At 38.7% G+C, this 21,706-nt stretch overlaps 1 protein-coding gene across 4 annotated transcripts in view; it reads left to right on the top strand.

Moving 5' to 3' along the window:
• The first annotated feature begins 585 nt into the window (after positions 1-585).
• CTNND2 (catenin delta 2) overlaps positions 586-21,706 on the top strand; it is a 634,494-nt gene continuing 613,373 nt past the window's right edge. For all 4 annotated transcript variants that reach the window (XR_008441479.1, XM_054003720.1, XM_054003943.1 and 1 more), the window contains exon 1: positions 586-677. Coding sequence is in view for 3 of the 4 variants with exons in the window: in XM_054003720.1 (XP_053859695.1) it covers positions 641-677 (37 nt within the window). In the remaining variant the exon portion in view is untranslated. The remainder of the gene's footprint in view (positions 678-21,706) is intronic.

The raw sequence follows: 21,706 nt of genomic DNA on the forward strand, positions 1-21,706 counted from the left end.
TCTGCAGCAAGGCTGGGGGACCCTGCCCGGCCCTACCTCAGCCCCGCCCGGCACAGGCGGCAGCGCCTCATCGGTAGCGGGGCCGCCCGCCCCCCTCTGTCCCCCCCCCAGCGCCGGCTGCTCGGCCGCGGCGGGCGCGCTCCTGCTGGGGAGGGGACGGGCCGGGAGGGGCGGAGGCAGGCGGGAGGGAGGGAGGCAGGGCGGGCGGGAGCGCGGCGGCGGCAGATGCTGCGGCGGCGGCTGTGTCTCCTTCGGCCACATCCCGCGGCCGGTGCGCCCGCTCGGCGCGCTGCGCTACGGCGCCGCTGCGCAGCCTGCCCCAGCCGCCGCCGCCGCCGCAGCGGCCCCGCGCCTCGCCCCAGCGGCGGGGCGGTGGATGCCGAGCCCTCCTCGCCCCGGCAGCCAGCGGGCAGCTGTCCTGCGGCCGAGCCCCTCGGAGCCGGATCGGCGCGCTCGCACGGACACGGGGACACACGGGCGCACATGCACGCCCTGGGGGGGGGCAAGCCGAAGATGCTGCAGCTGGGCAAGGTCAGGACCTTGCGGTGAAGCCCGGAGCCGTCGCTCGCCCCCCCCCGCCCCCGCTACCCCGCTTCATTCTCGCTTGGCGGACTGAGGATTTGCTGTTGGGTTTTGGTATATGTTTGGGAGCAAGCAGGCTGAATCGGCGCCGATCGGTGAGTACGACAGGCACCGTAATGGTGCCAGGTCCGTCCCCCTCCCCCCCACACACCCTTCCCGCCTGCGTGATATTTCTTCTTGGTGCGGGGTCCTGCGCTGCTCCCCTCGGCGAGGCAGCCGGGCTGGGTTGGGCTGCACGGAGCAGTGTTTATGCCCTCAGTCAAAAGGTAACAAAGTGCGTTATTTCCTCATGGCTCTTTCTCCCGGGCCTCCCCCCTCCATCGCTTTCCTCCCTTTCTTGCTACGTTAGTCGTTGCTTATGTAGGGCATCCGCGGTACAGTGTCTCCCGACGCCCTGCACTAATGTGCTCGTTACGGCGGTGAAGTCATGGGCCAGGGAGAAGGAGGAGGAAAAAGAGGAGAAGGAAGATGAAGGGGCTCGGGGACCCGCGGGCGGGGGCAGCGCCCGGCCCTGCGCGGAGCCCGCGCCCTGGGGCGGCTCCGAGCGACGGCTGCTGCGTGTTTCTGTGTATCTGTGTGTGTGTCTGTGTGTCTGTGTGCGGAGGGGAGTGTGGGGTGTGTGCTCTTCTTTTGAAGCCACCGTCTGCGAAATCCTGCGCTCGAGGAGCGGGCGGAGGGGGTGGGGAGGGGAGCCGCGATGTGCGCTGTGATGTTTCGTTGATCTATATTTAATGGCTGAAAGGAGAGATGCTTTTCTTTCCTTTACCCTTACCTTACTCTTATTCTGGTGTGTAATGTGCTTGCATCGATCGGTCAAATCGTAGCTTCAGCTGAATCAAGTCACCACAGAGGAAGGAGGTGCAGCGGCACAGGCAGTACATGTAATACACAAATTCATCTGGCCAGGGATCTTGGAGAAAAATGAAAAAACCCGTTAGAGGGATAATTTTAGAAACCATGTTAAATTTCCCCTGGAGGGACTGGAAAGACGAATACACAGAAGAGTGTAATACAGTATCTTGTGCTGTTACATTTTCTTATACTTTGTTAGGGTGTGCTTTGTTTGGATTCAGGGTGTCACGGTTAACCCTATGCTTTACAGAAAAGAAAAATCCAAAACTTGGAAGAAATATTTAGCAATGAAGAGGCTCCTTTATTGAACACCCAGCTCTTAACTTTAGTGACTGTAGTAATTGATATCTGCGTCCCTTAAAACATGTATGCCTTTTTATAGTCAATAACAAGGTAAAGTAAAAACTTCACATGGTGGGTTTATTTTCAAAGTCTTTATAGGTAGACTATATGTAAAGTGAAAACAGTGAGTCAGCCTGAGCTTTGCTTTATAGCAAACCTTTCCATAGGGTACGTCAAGACTTACGTACCTCAAGACAGAGGGAGGACAACCCAGAATTATATGGAGTTTATGTAAGTCTGTTGTGTCTTTTGCAAAATCAAGATAGGGAAAAAAAATCTTTAATCATTCTGTACTTCAGTATATATTTATCCTGTCTTAAAAAATAAATTGATTATATAACTCATGTAGGCTGGTTCAGACAGCCTAGTTAGTTGGCAGTGTAAAAATGATATGGCACGAAGGGGTTAAGGGCAGGTCTCCAAAGAAAGCTTCTGTATATCCTACTTGTGGGCCTCTGAGACTCAAGTGGCTTTAGGGCTTTTGTTGCCTTTACACAGGTTATCTGGGGAGGAGCCCCAACACTAAACCCAAACCACCTAGAATAACTGTGATATTTAAGCAAAACATTATACGATGATCAAATACCCTTGTAAGACTAATTTCTGAGCCGAGTTGGTGAAGCTTGGTCTGTGAATGACATGATCCTTTGGGAGCCTTGACTGACTATCAGCTGCAAAACTGCAGAGAACTTGCGATCGATCATCGTCATTAGTAAGAAGTTGATTAATAGCTTGGGACTGGGTTGAATGTGATTATGTTGAATGTTGTAGTTCCAAAAGAGGAAATCACATCTTGATCACGTTGTTCAGAGACGGTTTTTGCAGTCTGTTATATAAGAGAGGCTTGGAAAAAAAAAGGAGTAGAGGGCTGTGCTATGTATACCTACTGAGGGAAATACACCCCAAAGCTGCTAGTAGGGAGCTAAGTATTTATTTCCAAATGCCAGTTGCATGACTTTTCGTGGATTGTAAGAAAAATGCTTTTGGGAGAGGATTCTGGCTACAATTCTCAAGTTCTGTTTGTCAGGTGCCTTAATAAATGTTAAAGGCAATAAATAGCTCATCAGTGACACAAGCCTCTGACCTTTGCTGTGGGTTTTTTTTTGATAACAATATCAAGATAATTTCATCCTCACATAAGGAAATCTAATAGACAGTTGCACAAAATAGAAATAGTAGCAACTAGAAAAATATTTTTGCATAATTCTGATTTGTATAATTTACCTTTGCTGATGGATGGTAGCAATTTAATGGCTATGGTTTGGTGTTGAGTATTTGTTGCTCAAGACACGTGTAAAATCAACTTATGCTACAAAAGAAGTGCTGGAGTAGTTTATTTTTAAGGGTTTTAAGAGAAGCCTTTTTAGGTAGGGGTGTAGATTGGCATGTAAATGGAGCAGATAACAGAATCAGCGGAACTCATAAGTGTTAAATTTTGCACTAAATTTCAGGTACATTTTCTATTTCATGGTTCAGTGTGATATGATTTTTAGAGCCAATCACTTGTGGAAATTCCAGCATATTTTTGTTAGGATTTCAAGCATATGTTTCTATCCTAAAAGCAGCTGTTTTCAGGAGTATCAGCAAGATAAGGAAAATGCATTATTACAGTACTCTTCACTTAAATAAGGACCTGTAGTTTTGATGCTCATTGATTCATGATTCACTTACAATGTGCTTGTAAGTCATGAAGAGTTTATATTTGAAGTTACAGCTGAGATTTGACAAAAATGAAAGTGATTGTTTTTTCTCTTGGAAGTTCTCACTAAAATCCTATTAGAGGATGAATTTTGGATGCTTATTTGCCTACACAATATTAAGTTTAGTAGTAGAATTATTAATAACATAAAAGTAAACAACATACCTTAATAGAGGCAGCAGTTTTAAATTAGAACATTTATTTTTTAAGTGACAGAATGACTCTCAAATAGGACGAAACCACATTTGCTCTTAAAGAAGAGATTGCTTTTGTCATGACAGAAGATATTATACCTTGAAAAACATTGTATTTTTGGCCTTTTTTAATGGGGATATGTCAGGAAAAATATTTTCTCTTATATGAATAGGAAGTCTCCATGCAAGACAGGTAAGTAGTCCTCTGCTCACGCACTGCAGAACCACATGACCCTTTGGCTAAATGGCTCCTTGGTAGTTAGGCTCACCTGGAAAGAAATCTGAATGCACCATGACACACTGAAACAATTTCTTCTATCCCCTTGGGATGTGCTAACTTTGTGTAGTGAATGGGTTGTAAAAGCAGATTGCCTGACCAGATTGTCTGGCATTATGCTGGACAAAATTTAATTTCAATAGTATTTAAAAAGGAAATATGCTATTTGTTTCTGTGTAAACCAGTTGCCATGTTAATTTTTTTTTTCTTATATAAACTGTCAGTTTAGTCTAGAACTAAGAAAGAGAGAAACATTTCATTATCTATCAGAGCAAGCATTTAATATTTATTTAAATTGCTCTTGGCGTGGTCACTTCTAGTGCATCCTACTGGCTCGTAATCTGCCTATTCTACTTTAAAAAATTCTATTATAGTAATAAGCAATAACTTCAAGACACATAAAGCATAGAACAGAATATATTGTCTTGTCCTTTTGGTTGCAGCCTATTTTATTGAAGCTTCAGAAAAAAAAAAAAAACAAAAAAACACCAAAAAAAACCCACTCAAACTAAACTCCCCCAAGACGCCCCCCAGGTTTCTAATGAAGCTTTTAAACTTTGTACTTCTCAGAGCTGCCAAAATGGTGTTATCTTTCTCAAATTAATATATAAAATAACCCTGTTTGATGTTGCATTTTGTTTTGGTTTATTGTGTTAATTGTAATAATTCTACTATATAATGAACTTTTATTTTCCACTTGTTTTAATTCATTTTAAGGAGCCACAAATATGTAGAGCTTGACTTGTAGCATCCAAAATCAAGAACATCTGAGACCCAAAGGGGCTTTACATAAAACATTCTGTAGGAGAGGATTTTGCATTTTCCCCTCCTATGTTTTCAATGTTTTTGTCTTCCACTCTTTTTTCCTTGCCAAATTTACAATTAATTTCATCATCTCCCAAAAATCTTCACAGTAGAGCATCTTGCTTTTGGTCAAGAGAATTACTTTTACTGACAGTGTAACTTAAATTTCCCTGCTTAATGTAACATAAGCATCTTTTTCAGCCATGGGTACGTTCTCCCATTCAAATACTGTCAGTTGTTATTCAATTAAGTAGCTAAGATATCCCTTTAAGGCTGAATTTTTGAAGGGAGCCAAAGGAAATAAACAGGTAATGTAAATATATATTCTGATGGGAATCTTGATTGCTTTAAACCCACTGAATAAGACTTAACCCTTATACATTCATTTATATCAGATTTCTATTAGATAGTTTCATTCAAATTACTAAGATGCTTGGGAAAATAATTAGGAATAAGTTTCAGTCTGGTGGTAGAAAATTGCTGTACCTTTTAGCTCCACTAGGATGACTAAAGGTTGTAATCTTCACCCTGTAAAAGTATGTGCTTTCCATCAGAACCAGTAAGCAGTTTGGAAGGTGACTGGCAAGGTTGGTCTGAGAGGTAACTCAAGGCTCCAGACAATGAGTTTCAAGGTATTTTAGTTCCTGCTTCCCAAGAGACTTCTACAATTTTTGAAGCTGGGTGTCTGAAAGGCAAGAAAACATGCAGTGGATATTATAAACAGAACATATGAACTTTTTAGTTCTTCTTAACAGTTTTCCACCTAAATGCTGGAATCCATGAATTTGTGTGTTTCTGATATGGTAGCTGATTTATAAGCAGCTTTGGTTTTTTGTTTGTTTTTTTGGGGTGGTTTTTTTTGGGGGGGGGGGGGTTTGTTTGGGTTTTTGTTTGTTTTGTTTTGGGTTTTTTGTTGTTGTTTTTTTAATGTATACATTATTTTAGATTTATGGGAGCAAAGAGTGTAACTTTTCTGAAGATGGCATAAATGAATCAAATCCTGGCATGTTGGCTGCGTAGTAATCAGAAAGCAGGTTGTTGTTGTCCCAGTCAAATTTGCTTGTTCAAAAACAATTGTTCTTGACAAGAGGTTGACTGTTGCTTTACCTGTTTGGCATATGGGAAAGCAAAAGCTCTTTTTTGTGTGAAAAATGTCATTACATTAGATATGGATGTTCATATTCAGTGAAAAGCAGAGTGAGAAGGCAGAAGGCTAGGTCAGAGAATGATTATCTAAGGAAAACAGCAAGTTAAAGGTTTTCAGCAGTGGAAATGCCTCAGGATTAAACACGTAAATCTTGCATGTACAAATCTTGTTGTTGTCTTGTATGCCAGAATTTGTAGAGTTATTTCTTTAAATGAGCAGGTACTTGGAAACATTCATTACATCATCACTTTCTCGCATTTCATATGCCAACCAAGCTTCAGGACAACTTTTGAACATGCCTAATGGCGTCATCTAATTTGTGCATGGCGTGATACCGTAGTAGGTGAGATTCTGTGTGATCAAGAAATTGAAGTCTCATGGGAAGTTGGAGTTGGGGCTGCTAAAAAGTGTAGTTACTAAATACAGAGTGGTACATCTAGTGAATTCTTACAAATCAAAATCTAGGTTAGTCTGTGAGCATTTTGAAAAAATTTAACAAAATGATTAGTCATGTTTGATACTTTCTGAGTACTTCTGATAAAACACCTGTATTATTGATCACCACATGATGGTAACCTGAACCTTCAGTTCAGTGCCTAACCTTGTCTGACCTAGTGTGCTTAGAAATGCAGTGACTAGAACAAAAAAGTTCTGGGAATTTTAAAAAGTTTGTGTTTTAATGAAGGAGGTTGACAGTAATTGATAAGTCATAGAATTCTTGCTGCAAATGGTTTTGAAGCCTGATTACAAGAAGAATGTGATTTTATATGTGGACTTCCACTGCAGTGCTGATGTATGTCATCTGCTGGTACAAAGGGCAAAACTTGGAAGTGGGATAGTGCATCTCTATTGCTGCAGGGGGCCCCTGGCTGGGTAGTAGCTTACATAGACTCCATGTATTACAGAAAGCTGATTAATCTTATTAAGAAACCCATTGCTCTTTTATATCTTAGTTCGCTACAGGTGTACTTGATTGGTCCTTTAATTAAAACACCATCACCATTGGCTAATTAAGAAACCACCCTTTGGTAAACAAATCTCCATAACACATTCCACATGTTCACAATACTAGGTGCAGCAAGTTAAGATAAGAATTGTTTCTCTTTCTTTTCTCTGATCTCTCACAGCCTTTTCCCAGAACGATGCCTGGGAAAGTTGTGTTTCTCTCCGTGGTCAGAGAGCTGCTGCCACACATCTTTTTAAGTGTCAAAAATATAGAATGCATTCTCAAAATTTTCATTACAATTAAAGCAACAGAAGACTGTTGGCTTCTGTTTTCTTTACTTCTGACATTTAACTGTGTTAACCTTCCCAGTTGAAGGATTTTGAGTAAAAGGTTTGGAAGTTCTGTCTGGCTTAGGCCTCACCACATTAGTCAACAGTTAGATCCTTCTCAGCTATGCTGATGTGATTTTCAGATAATAAAATCTGGCCCATTCTGGGGAAAAAAAAAGGGGGTTGCAATCTGCCACAGACCTTGAGGATTAGCTACTACACATACATTTGTTTTACTGATGACTTACAGCATCCTACAGTTGAATGCATAGGAGATAGGCAACACCAATTCCTCTTTTAAAGCCATAATAAACATGATAGTCCCTTATAGGTTCAGTAGTGTGTATTTTTGGTTGAAAGTGTTTCTGACAAGCTTGGCAGCTTATTGCACTTATTTTTCACTTCTGACTTCTATTGCCTTTACCAAGAACAAGTAAATTATTGCACAGAGCCTCAGGAGTCTTAGGGGACTCTGACTTTAATCTCTTCAAAGAAGAATGGACAGGTTGAGCTTAATTAGAAACATTCATGTCTAATCAAAGGGTAAATTTAGAATCACAAGTTTTAAGAACTGGCATTAAAAGCAGACTCATGATACCAAAAAATCTTTGGTATCATGGTATATTTGTGAAGCATAATGCGCTATTCTAATAAGCAATTGTTTAATACTCTCAGATACATAGGCCTTCCTAATATGTGTCATTATATAGTTTTTTCAATTAAAAAATTCCAAAGCATGCAGTTCTGGTCAAACTATGGAAGTTTGTTAGCCTCTGAGTGTTTCCACTGGGATCCTTTGCACTTAATTCTCAATGCAGACTCTCATAATGAGCACCCAAAGGATGGCTAATCCTCCTCATTTCAACAAGGAACAAATATTTCCTTATATTCTATGTATCTTATGTAGCATAGATCTGTTCAGCAAGTGCTGTATGTGGAGGAAGTGGAAAACTGTGTTATAAAATGTAACTTTCACATATCTTCTTTGCTTTTCTTGAGGTTGAGTTCTGATTAGTTGACTTACATGTTTCCTCTCTATAAATACCTTATAAGTAAAAGTAGCCAAGAGTAATCTACTTATTAATTCTTACTTTTCTATCACTAAGTCTTGGAGATAGCATGTATAGGTCTTGCTGTTTTGTTTTGTTTTGTGGGTTTTTTTCCAGTCAGTAAGAGATGTGCATTTTTTGTTGTGAGTAATAAATATTTCTTCTATTTCATGTCTATTAGAAAAGCAGTATTTGAACTCAGCAGAGGAGACATCTGTTTTTGTATGGTAAAAACAAAATTCCAGGTTTTGATCATGTTTAATGCCTTCAATTTAGCTTAGAGTGGATAAAATTTTACACAGAATAAAATTTATATACTTTTTTTTTTTTTTTTTTTTTTTTTGTGAGCAAGTGCAACACTGGTATTTGAGGAATACGCTATACCTGACAGTGGCAGTTAAGTGCAACATAAACTTTACTACTCTTAGGATTTTGGGACATCTTGGATTTTTGAGACCTGGCATCTCTGACTCCTGAACATGCTGGATGACATTTCATTGGAAAGCTGGCTGAACAAAGCCATTTCAAAGAACCTGATTTTCCTGTTTGTGTGTGGAGTCCCTATATCTACTTAGTCATAGGAGAGCTGGCCAGTGAGGGGGAGCAGGTTTTCCTTCACAGCTGTGTTCTGCCCACCGGAGTCCTCAGGCTGACATTGCTGATGGATTGCTCTGCCTGAGACCTTCTTCCCTCTAAAAATATCCAGGGAGGAACTACTTGGCTTTTGATCAGTGGTGATGTAAATATTTCAGGTCCCCAAATGACAGATTGTTGGTGATCTATTGACAGAACAGACTTGGAGCAATGATGTTTGTCAAGGAGCCAAAGAGTCTGCAATATAAATTGCTTTTACATTTTGGAGTTTGTTTTGTTTAGTTTTCATTTGGGGTTTTTTGGTTTGTTTTTACTGTACATAGTGTCCAAAGCAAAGAAGGAGATCTGAGATACTGATTATAGCAGGCCAAATATAGGCTGGATGGGAATATGGGGACAGAGGGACAAACTGGAAGGCATAACTGCTATATTGTCATGTTGTCAATGAATAGGAAAGATGCTAATTCAATCTCTTAACATAGATAGTTGATCCATTCTTATGATTTCTAGCAAATACTTTTAGAAATACATTTTTGGCAGTGTTTTATTTACTAAAGTGCATCGGTTCTAACAGAACACCTTGCACAGATAAGCAAAATAGAGTTTGAACATGTTTAAGAAATGCATGCATATATTCTGTTTTTGTGCATTAAACACATATGGAATTAGTTGCACCTCTGTCAAATGTAGAAATTCCTCTCTTGCTTGCACGTTACATAACTTGCATATTAATCTCAAAAGCAATGTAATGTTGTCATCTCCCCCAGGCAAAACCCAGCTGTACTCTTGCTGAATTTGGTAACAGAAATCCAATTCCATGGGACCCCTGTGTTTCACTAGATGTCCCTTAGTAAAAATATTATTTTCTATTTATCCCGCCTTCTTTCATTTGACTCTTTAGTAATTCCACAAGATAATGTTTGTCATGAAACAGTTGGGGTGAGCTTTTTCAGTGGCTTTTGTTCTGTGGTTTTTGGTTTGGTTTTTTGGTTGGTTAGTTTGTTGGTTGTTTTTAGTTTTTTTTAAGAGAAAATCACACTTATTACACTGTTATCACAAAACAGGCATGACAAGTAAACTCAGTAGCAATTAATAGTTTTTATACTATTTGGTCAATATATGAGTTACAGGTGGGGGCAAAAATGGTGGAGAAGTGTGAAAGAGAAGGGAAAGATCAGAATATAAATTGGTTTAGCTAACTTATCTTACTGAAAGATTATTCCTGATCTGTAAAACAGTATAGTTCTGGAAGTATAAGGTTTGTTTACCTGATAGTGTAGTATGCTAGTCATCAAATGGAATTGCTCTCTAGGAAGTTGTTCAGATCTCCTAAAACAAGTGACCGAGTTTATGGAAATACACATTCTTGGGAATAAAGCAATTTATTCTTCCCCTTCTGCAGTTTTTAAATTCACTTTTTCATAAGGTATTTAGCATGCCTCCAGTAAAATACTGTAATAAAGAAGCAAGGACTCCTGATTTTTGAAGGGCTTAATATCCTCATCATAACATTCAAGTATCCATGTTTTTCAAATACTTGTCTAATAAATCTTACTTAAATATGGTCTTTTGGTTCCACTTTGGATTTAATAAGTAAATCGTATTGGCAAATGGCCAAATACAAGGGGTTTTTTGGTCATGTAGTTTTGTTTGGGAGTGTCTAATTTGTATATACTATGCAATGTATTCTTGTTTTTGATAAACAAAAGAGAATGAGTGGTGGGTATCAAAAAGATGAGTTGACCAGGAGGAATGGGATAAATGGAAAAGTGACACAGTCTTGAAATGCGGATGTATAGCTGCGCTTCAGAAATAAATGTTGTGTCTAAAACCTAGTATTGTGAATTACATTATGGGTCTCTAACTCACATCAACTACAGTAAGTTGCACATTTAAGGGAATAAGGTGCAGAAATGAAATTATTTTAGCCATCCTCAAACTCCATGGAAATAGTAGAAGATTTATTGCAGTGATATTGCTTCCATTAAGCTGACCCAAAACATGTCTCAGGTCATATCATTCCAACATAGAAGGTTCTCGATGAATTTTACAGGTGAGCTGAGCTGCTGTCACTACTACTTGCTGCTGAGGCTGATTTTTTTCTCTGAATGGGAGCAGCCACTGAAAACTTGTACCACTTCTATGTAGACTTTTCTACCTTTAAGTATGTTCCTGCACCTTGATACAGACCCTGATGGATGTCTGTCTCTCTTTTACCATCTACTTAAGTTGGTTGTACAGTAGTTGTAGTCTTGTTGTTTCACTGTAAGAAAACAAACATTTTTTGCTTAAAAACCAGTTAAGAACTTCCTTTTATCTGGGTTTCATGTTGCTACCACACTTCTAACAACATGATGGGTAATTTATGGAGTCCAAATTCTCTCTCATTTTTATTTTAAAACTTTTATTTGAATAGCAATATCCCACAAATAAATATATGTACATTCAAGAAGCATGGAGAAGAATAGTTATTTCTGATTGTGTTACCAGTATCCAAAGCTTATGCTTCTGTCCATAGTCTGTGAAAGGGTTAGAGACTTGTGATTGATTTCACAATGCCAGGTTTTAGATACAAAGTGTATTTCAGAGGCACAGCTATACATCTGCATTTCACAGGAACAGTTGAAGAAAGAAAGGCCAGCACAAAGCTTTTTCTTTTTTGCAGATGAATCCTTCTGAAGCTCCTTCAAAAAGGTGACTTACCTTGCTGAATGAATTTATAGAACATTGTTCAATATTTCTGATGTTTTAATCTTCACATTTTTCATACATGTGTAGAAGCAAAGAATAAAAGAGACTTGCAATTTAAAGTCTGAACATTTATACATCCACAACTTCTGAAGTTTGAAGATGTATGCAGAGCTTTTAGTAGTACCAAAATATGACATTCAAATATTACCCAAAATGTAACAGGTGTATAAAACAATACTTTCTATCTCTTTATTACTTATTTCTGCCAGGCAGGCTTCCTTCTTTTGAATAGACTTTATTTGGTTATCTTGAAACAGTCACTAATGGGTTAAATAGAATATAATGGAAATTGCTGCAGCCTTGTGAATTCTGTTCTTGCCTTTTAAATTTATTTTTTTTTTACTATTTTAATAAGCTCTACAGCTTATGATACTACTTTACCCCTGAAATAATTTTATGGTGCAAAAAATATTGTGAAGAGCCTGAAGCTGCTACTTCTAGATGCAGGCTAGCTTACAGTGGAAGCCTCAGGAGACTCTTTCAATATTCCTGTTTGCAGCTGTTGTTTCAAACTTTCTTACCATTCTGCCTACAGGAAACCAAACTTCTCAGTGTTTGAGTGGAAGACTATTTGCTTCTTATTGATACTGAATTTCAGTAGGCTAATTTTGTTATGGAACTGGACCTTAGCCCTAAATTATAACAGGACCTTGAAGCTAGCTGCAAATATCCCAGTGTTTCCCACAATGAAATACCGTGAGCTCAACACTCCTGAGTCTATCTGTGATTCTTTACAATAACAAACAGAACCACAGGCTGGACTGTGCTCCAGCACTCTCTGCCTCTGCAGAGTGGTGTGTAACCAATTCCCTCCCAGGGCGCATTTAGAAAATTGCATGCTGCAGCTTCATTAACTGCACCATGTATGAGAGACCATATGAAAGAATGCAGATGGAGGAACAGACTGGACTCATCTAAGCAATCAGACATAGACTCTTTATTTTGTATTGCATCAGTGTTTTGACAACCATGCTTAGATCACAGCCCTGTTGAACCTGTGCTGTCCAAAACATACTCACAGATGGTCCTTGTGTTGAAAAGTTAAAAAATCTATCTAACGAGACTGCTGAAGGGAAAACAAGTCAAGAGAGGCTGATAATAGGTCAGGAGCAAACATTAAAATAGGATACTGGTTGCTTATGTACTCTGTCCCCTAGAGCATGTAGACCTTTCCATGTTGCTTAAGCAAAAAGCTCTTGCTACACTGCTCTCCATGCATGGGTGGCATAAAAGTTAACTTTTGTTTGACTTCAGCTGTTTTTTTCCTGAACAAATAACAACATATTTTATGTGATGTAAGAGGCTTTTTTTCCAAAACAGAAAATGTCATTACTGAGGGCGCGGGGAGAAGTAAACTGTACTAGATCCCTTCTCTGTGAGAATTTTAAAGAACAAAACCAGAACTTGCTTTGGCAAGAATAATGAAGCTCTAGAAAGCATCAGCAAATACCCTGCTGCTGGTCCCTTACTACACTGTTACTTCTGTTGTATTAGCAGAGTGTGTAAGGAATGGCATTATACTCATTTATAGGCAAAGGTTGCTATTGTTTCATTATGTACTAGGAGAGAAGTGGACAGACAACTTCTGCTCAAGCCTTGCTGTGGTACCAATAGTAGTCTTTTCAGTCCTTTGTTGTTTCAAACAAAAAGGAGCCATTTCAGAGCTGGAAGATGGGGAGCAAATGCTTGAATTCCCTGCATCTGTAGGTTTTCTTCTTTTAATAAGGGTCAAGTTGATGTTGGATTAATTAGAAATTGTTTCAGCAAAATAACTAGCACAGGTTAGTGCTAGAATATTTGAACAATCTTTCATCTTTTTTTTTCACTTTTACAAAACATTAATACTATTCTAATATTTGTCTGAAAATATCGCAGTGCTTTTAAGATGGTTTCTCACAAGTGGTCTTTTCTGATATAGTATTTCTTGGTGTTCATTTTGTAAGGAGAAATAAACAAAACACAAAAGAAACAAAAAGGAAAGAGAAGGGGAAGGAGCCAAGGTGGCTGAGGACCCTAGGCTTTGGCTCAGTGGATCAGAAGGTAACCACAGATTTTTCTTTGTAGTTGGTTTATTAGGTAAAAGTTGCCTTTATCACTTCATGAGTTTTAAATAAAGTAAAATATCTCAACAAATATAGGTAATGACTTTGATGGTAAGAATATATAATATTTTTGAACATACTATAGATTGTGTTTATTTTTCTGGAATAATTTACAGGTAGCAATATAATACATTCTCAAAACCATAATTAATGCAGTATTAATTTGAAAAAAAAAAGTGTTAAATCTAACAAATTCCATGAAACTTTAGTTGTAGCTTTTGTAGCTGCTGCTCTTTCAGTCAAAGTAATAATTAAAATAGGTTTGCTGAGCAAAATTAATTTAATTTACTGGAGAAATCTAATTTACTCAACTCTGATCCATTTATATACTTGTAGTCAGCCTTGATAGCATGGTCTATTGAAATTCACAGTGAATTTTAGAACATCTGCCTTCTAATTATTCTAAATATCACTATCCTAAAAGCATATACATAACGCAATTACTCCTTATGGTTTTATACATTTCTGTTCTAGGAGCTGCTCAAAGCATGTCTTTGCTTTTCTTATCCATTGTTCCTCTAGGTTGTCAGATTACAATCAGCAAGGCTTGTGGAGTTAACAAACCACTTACACTTCGAAAGGGTAACTACAGCACGAATGACAACAGTGTTTCCTACTGATATAATCTGAAGAGAAAATTCAGTGTAAAACCCATAGTTTCTAGGACATAAGTTTGTTTACCCATGTTTGTGAATATAGTAGAGTACATTACCTCCTTTATCCATGGTATAGATATTTTTTATGTACTCAGGGAATGGTTAGACCACAAATTTTTTTTTTTTTTTCTACTTCCAATAGACTGTTACACTGTTCAGCACCTTTCCCTGACATCACTTAGTTTCTTCTCATAAGCTTTTTTCTAGGCTTTATTTCCTGTGTTTTCAGCTACTAGCTAGCTTGTTTTGGATTCTGCTTTTCCTGACTTAGGGCACAGACTGCTGTTAGTGACAGAAAACATGGGTTCACTCATCATGACCATGGTAACATGAAATTCTTTGGCATCTCATTATTGATCTGTGACTATCAAGCTGTCTCAGGATGTTTCAAGTAGGGCCTTTCCTTTTATTCTGGAGTAGACTGTTACAGATGCAAGAACATATCTGATCAAATGCTAATAAATGGCTGATTTGGGTTTCAGAATTATCTTTTGAATGTAGTTTCTTCCAGCAACAGAAAGTGATATCTCTCTCTCTCTCATGCAATTCTGCCATATTTGCTCACTGAAGAGTGGAGGAGTTTATACCGATCCTCTTTATCATGGCATCTGCCCATCATCTACTTTAAAAATTCTACTTATCTACTAATTATATAAGATTTAAATTCTCTAATAATTATCTTTGAAAGGTCATGGCTATCATGGGAGTTTCCTGAGGACTGGAGGAAAGCTGCTGTCGAGAAGGATGGTCTGGAGAACTACAGGCAAGTCAGCCCCACCTTTGTCCGTGGGAAAGTGATGGAGAAAATCCTCCTGGAAACAATTTCCAAATATATGAAGGACAAGAAGGTGATTGGGAGTAGTCATAATTGATTTATGAAGGAGAAGACAAACTTTGCCAGCCTGATGGTCTTCTATGGTGATATCTGATGACCTTGGGGAATGAAGGACGAGCAACAAGTATAATTTATTTTGACTTTGTGGGAGACTTTTGACAGTATTCCATAATCTATTCATACTCAATCTTTAAAAGTATGGAAGAAATAAATGAACAGTGACATGGGCTGAAAACTGTCAGATCTGCTGGGCCCAAGGATTGCTGTCAGCAACATGACATCCAGCTGGAGGCTAGGCACTAACAGTATACACCAAGGATTTCTGTTGTGTCCTGTACTGTTGAACATCTTTGTTTTTGATCTCAATGATGGGACACTGAGCTGCACTCAGCAAGTTTGCAGCTGATAGAAAACTCAGAGGATACATCAGATTGATAAGATGATGTATCTGGCTGATACACCAGAGGATTGTGCTGCTGTTCACAAACATGTTACCAGGTTGGAGAAAAGAGAAGAAGGAAATCTTTTGAAGTTCAATGAAGCCAAAATGCCAAATTTTGCACCTGGGTTGGAATAACCTCTTGTGCCAGTTATATGCTGGGGCCCGCTGGCTGGACAGCAGCTTTGCAGAGAAGGATCTGAAAGTTCCTGGTGGATGGCAGCAATGTGCTCTCATGGCAGAAAAGATCCAACAGCTTCCTGGGCTTCAGAGGGAAGTTACTTTTTCATTCTATGCATTACTGATGAAGCCATGTCTGGACAACTGTGCGCAGTTCTGCCATATTTCATAATTCACATTCTTTGACTTAAGCATTGACATCTCCATTGTCTCAAAGACATTGAGATATTAATGGACTGTAGTATCAGTTTAACTGTTACTTAATATTGAACAAAGAACAAGACTTTAAAAACCAGGAATGGAAGATGTTTAGGACCATAGAAGAATTTGGAGTGTAGGCCTGATGTATTTCCATTGATGCTTGCTTTTAACACAGTACACAACTCGTTTCTCTGCAAGTGGAAATCTGTGTGGTCTTCAGATTGTTCAATGAATGTGGTGGTCATCCCAAGGATGTCACTTGCATTACCATGGCTTGTTTCTTGAGAGGCAGATGGAAAGGAAATACTCTAATGCTGCCTGAAGACTTAGACATTTCAGGATGTAAAGGAGGTTTGCATGATTTCCAGCAGAGCCAAAAGACTGCAGTAAGTTCTGCCTGTGCAGAACGATTCAGCCTTGTCTGAGACTGCCTTTTCTGCATTCAAGAGCCAATCTCCTGAAATTCAGAATTCACAGTAGCTAGACCTGCGTCCCTTAGGAGCCATCATCAGGATGTTTCAAGAGTCTCATTACAGTTTTCTCTGAAGCAGATGCTGTATGATTTTTGTTAACAATTGGTCTTCATTTCATTTCACCAGTCACTGATACAGCAGTCTAATTTGAATAAAGTGATGAGTATGTCTCAAATAAGTCTGATACTGGAACTGGAGAAGTATATGTATAGAATCATAGAAAATGCATATGCTACATTGGAAGGAACCTGTCCGGATCATTGAGTTCAACTGCTGGCCCTGTGCAGGGGGCACTGCAAGGATTGCACCGTGTTCCTGAGAGCATTTCCTTTATGCTTCTTGAACTCAGACTGTCTTGGTGTTATGATCACTTCCCTGGGGAGCCTTTTCTAGTGCCCAACCAACATCTGGGTAAAAAACCTTTCTCCTGATATCTGAGCTCAATCTTCCCTGACTCAGTTTCATGCTGTTTCCTTGAGTCATATCACTGGTCAAGAGAGTGAAGAGGTTGGTACCTGCTCTTCTTCTTCCATTCATGAGGAAGTTGTGACTGCAATGAGGTGTCCCCTCAAGTGTCCTCTTCTCCAGGCTGAACAGACCAAGTGACTTCAGCTGCTCCTCCTATGGCTTCCCCTCCAAACCTTTCACCATCCTTGTGGCTGTCTTTTGGATACTCTGTAACAGCTTAATGCCTTTCTTATATTGTGGTACCCAAAACTGCCCCCAGCACTCAAGGTGAGGCTGCCCCAGTGCAGAGCAGAGTGGGACAATCCCCTCCCTTGCCTGGCTGGCAGTGCTGTCCCTGATGGACTCTAGGATAGAGTTTGCCCTTCTGGCTGTCAGGGCACTGCTGACTCATGTTAAACTTGCCACTGACCAGGAGCCCCAGGTCTCTTTCCACAGCACTGCTTTCCAGTATCTCATTTCCAGTCAGTCTGTCCATACATCCATGGTTGTCACATCCCAGGTGCAGAACCCAGCACATTACCTTGTTGAACTTTATACAGTTGGTGATTGTTGAGGTCTCTCTGCAGGGCTTCTCTGCCATCTCTCAACAAGGGAGTCGAGAGCTCCTCACCATTTAGTGTCACCAGCAAGCTTATTTAGTATTCCTTTGAGTCCTGCATCCAGATGCTTAATGAACATGTTGAAAAGAACTGGGCCAAGGATATAGCATTCCATTTTTCTTTTACTCCTGGGATACCCTGGACACCCTAATCTGTGTGTTCTGGGATTTTTTAAATTTGCTTTCTTAACAAAATCAAGGCGAGATATTTGCAGTGAAAGACCAGTGGTTGGAAAGCTCTGGATTAATGGCTTGCAATTTCAAACAATTCTAAAAATAAACACTTCACAGTCAGAATTTCTGTGATATAATTGATGATGAGAAATGCTTCTTCAGTATTCAGATTACAGAATGTTTTTTTGGGATTTCTTTTCTTTCATAATGAAGCATCTAAAATGAGCTAATGCTTTCTGCTTTGTTTTAGGAAGTTGTGTAAATCTGCTTGAAATATCCTTTATTTTTAGATATAAAGCGATGATAGCAGAAAATTAATGCTTCATTCCTGATTATATTTATGTTGGATCTGAAGAGCATGATCTACTGAGATCTGAACAGTTGTTATATAGTATAGAACTAGTTATAGTAGTTATATAGTATAGAAAATGGCATCCTAACACTAACTTGGTCAAAAAGTCAGAAGGCAGTTTTGCAATAGAAAACTCTTTTCTCTTCATATTTTGTATGGACAGGATTTTGTGGGAAGGTGTCTGGAAAAATTATGGCAAAATCGACTATTAATTCTGCTTTTATTCAGAGAACATGAACAAAATTTAACTTCCACTTTATAAAAATATATCCATGTGACGTTAGAGGTTTGGAATATTATTTTACAGTGTTGCATAGACAGGTGATCTATTATTTTGCTAGCTGTCTTCCAGGTTGGTTAACTTTCTCATAAACTAAGTGAAACATTATTTTTTTATAAAGACACAGTTATGTGGTGATTCCTTATGTTTTAACAGGGGAGAATTAATTGTCATCTTTGTAGTTGTTCTTACAAATCCTAAAGCCCTGAGCTGATGGACTGAGATGGGCAATCTGATCACAAAGAATGAAACTAGAATTGATTTTATGATGTATTAGCTTTGCATTCTTGCATAAACCTTTTCGTAAAAAGCTTCACTGCTTCAAGGCTTAAGTTCTGGGTTGTAAGCTCTTCTAAATTTTATTATAAGTATCTATCTTCTGAATTGTTTCTTTGTGGGAGCAAAACCTCTAGAGGGTGCCGAAAACTGGTTTTGGTTAAAGAAGCTGTTGGGTCCTGCACTACTAACGTCAGAAATGGAGAAGTGCAGGTCACAGATCAGGCCCTGAAAGCTCTTCCTGCTTCCAGTAATTCAGGCACCTTTAAAATCTCTGCTCCTTTAAATTTGATTCTGAAGTCTTTCTACTCTGTGGTAATAATCTTTTTTGTAGGCTTTTTTTTTACTAGGCACTAACTGTATGATTGACAGGATTGGCATTGGAATTATTTTTTAGAAAAGCTTGGTTAATCTTTGTTTATAATTTCTCAAAATGGGAATAATACATCATGTTTCTAATGTCACACAGAGCATACACTAAGATAAGTAGTGTTTATTTGACCAAAGCTTCTTGTACCTGCGGGTTCCATATGTCTACAAATTGTAGATTTTCCCATTCCTTTGTGACTCTTAATTTTGCCCTTCACCATTGCCAGGTTTTGAAAAGGTCCAGCTAGCATTAAGAACACACTGCATTTTAAAGAGAAGCAAAACAAAACCAAAACCAACCTAACCTCCCCCTTGCCCCAAAACAGAACAGGGAGGAAGGGGAGGAGTTCAGTAGTGGAGACTGGTGCAGGGTAGAAGCTCCAGGAACAGATTCTCTTAGTAGTCACTTCTAATTGACTTCTTGTCATGTAGCTACAATTTAAGAATAACTAGATCATTTTTTTTTTCTAAGAAACACTGTTTTCTAGCAGTTAAACGTGTACATGACAAAGTATTGCCAACTGAACAATGTATCAAGCTGCATCAATGCCAATCATCTGCAGCTACGGGCGATGAGGACACTATCAGAAGCAATTGGCTTGTAATTTCTCCTGCTGCACCTTGTAAGAGACATGATGTATGCTTTGATACTTGTCTCTCTCTGTGTAGGTGTACCAAAAATACCTGGGTGTGCTCACGTATTTTAGGTTGAAATATTGCTAGGAATTCTTCTCGATGGCAGCCTTGTACACAACCTCAACAGTTGTAGAAGTCATAGACAGTAATGATGTGCCTTTAAACATAAAGTACTATATCAAAGTTTCAACCATCAGCACAAATTAAAATTTGGGGAAGAATGTTCTCAAGAGTCTTGTAGGAATTTGGAAGCTTCTGCTGTAAGATATGATTGTTTAGGAGATTTGTATATGACCTAGGACCATTGCCCCCACCTTTCAAGGTACAGAAAATCTTTGTTTTGGTCAACACAATCAAGACTTGTTCATAATTGCTCTCAAAATTCTATTGACATCAGTGGAACTCTTTAGATGAGTAAAACCAGTGGGATTTGCCCCAAATTATATAATCTCCAAAGAAATTTAATAATATACATGCATTAACAACATTTACAGTTCTTGATCAAGATCAATATTTAGTCTACAGAAATTGTGCTGCATGTAAATTAATTACATGACCTGCCTAAAGAGGACTTAAAGAACATTGCAAACTTAGGAGCCTTAAAAAATGGTAGCATATATTCTTAACTGGACATGCTCATTTTGAATAGGGTGCTGAGAAGATATGATGAAAAGACTAGCCCCAGTAAAATATTGGCTTGTTAGAATAGCAAGGCTAATGGGCACAATTGACAAAATAAATTGGTTTTACCAAAAATGTTTTTTTTATGAAGCTAATCATGCAAGTGCAGAGAAAATCTGATGTCATTTCTAGGGAAGAGCAAAACTTGGGGGTTAAGAAAAAAGGAGCAGTGATGAGTCTGTCCCAGGCAAAATCACATGCTGATATTGGATTAAAAATTAATTGAACAATCTCAAAAAAAAAAAAAAACCCAAAAAAACCAAAACCAAAAAACAACAGCAAATGTTTAAGGATTCTCACCCTTCAGTGCAGTCAGCTGAGACACTGCAGGTGTATTGACAGGATCTTTCTGGAGTTTATCATGATCTAGAAAGCACACCTGCAGAAGATGATAAAGAAGCTCAAGCTGTTTTCCTTTGCCAGATGAATCAAATGATTGCAGACTGTTAGTACCTCCCGGGAAAGTGGTTTCTGTTAGATGGCTTTTTGATTTCATAGCAAATAAAACAATGAGATTTGGAGTTGGTGGCTAATATGAACAAATTGATTTTAGAAATTAATTTAGACTTTTAATACTTGTAGTTCATCATGGAAATAAAACCATCAAATCGCAGTTGTCTGGATATATTTCTTGAATGCTCTATATATATATATTTAAAATACATGAATAGTCTGATTGGTAAACTGTTGTGGATATCAAATGATAGTATATTCTGGCCTTACTACTGAATTCATTAATGAGCGAATGCACTTCAGAAGTTATTATTAAAATTGTTCTCAGTTACTCACTAGTTCAGTGTGCTGGTTGCATATGCCATCCTTCCTTTTGAAAGAACACTTGAGGCTCATTTATTTCTACTTAAATCACCAAAGGTAATACTACTGGTTAAAATTTTGATATTATTGCTTCTATTACCATTGGTTCTGGGATGATTCCAAGAGAACCATATATTTATGGGTAGAGTACGTCCTGGTTTAATTTGTTTTCATTTCATGATGGTGGAGTGTAAGAGCCTTATTAATTTTAAAATCATGAACAAAATCTCATGTGCTGTTCTAAGGACCTGCTTCCTTCACCATCTGAAATTCATGAACTATCGGGTTTCCATCTTACTGTTGAAATAGTTCACAAAACTAGCACCAGAAGGCAAATCATAGTGTTTGATTACCTTTTCTCAGTGGTTTTAGGTTTTTACTTCTATCTACTTCTCAAAAGCACAAGGGAGATTTTGGCTTCATTAGGATCCTTGTTAATATACAGTAAAAGATACTGGATGATTCTCTTTGTTGGTCTTTAGTTTGCCTGTTTGGTTTGAACTTTGTCTTAGAATAATAAGGGTCATAAATGTCTGTTCCAAATCTTGGCTAATTGCTTTCTGCATAATGAATGTGGGTTTTTTAGAAAACAAACTAAAAAAGT

The sequence above is a fragment of the Vidua macroura genome, chromosome 1 (assembly GCF_024509145.1).
Source record: "Vidua macroura isolate BioBank_ID:100142 chromosome 1, ASM2450914v1, whole genome shotgun sequence".
NCBI classification, from domain to species: Eukaryota; Metazoa; Chordata; class Aves; order Passeriformes; family Viduidae; genus Vidua; species Vidua macroura.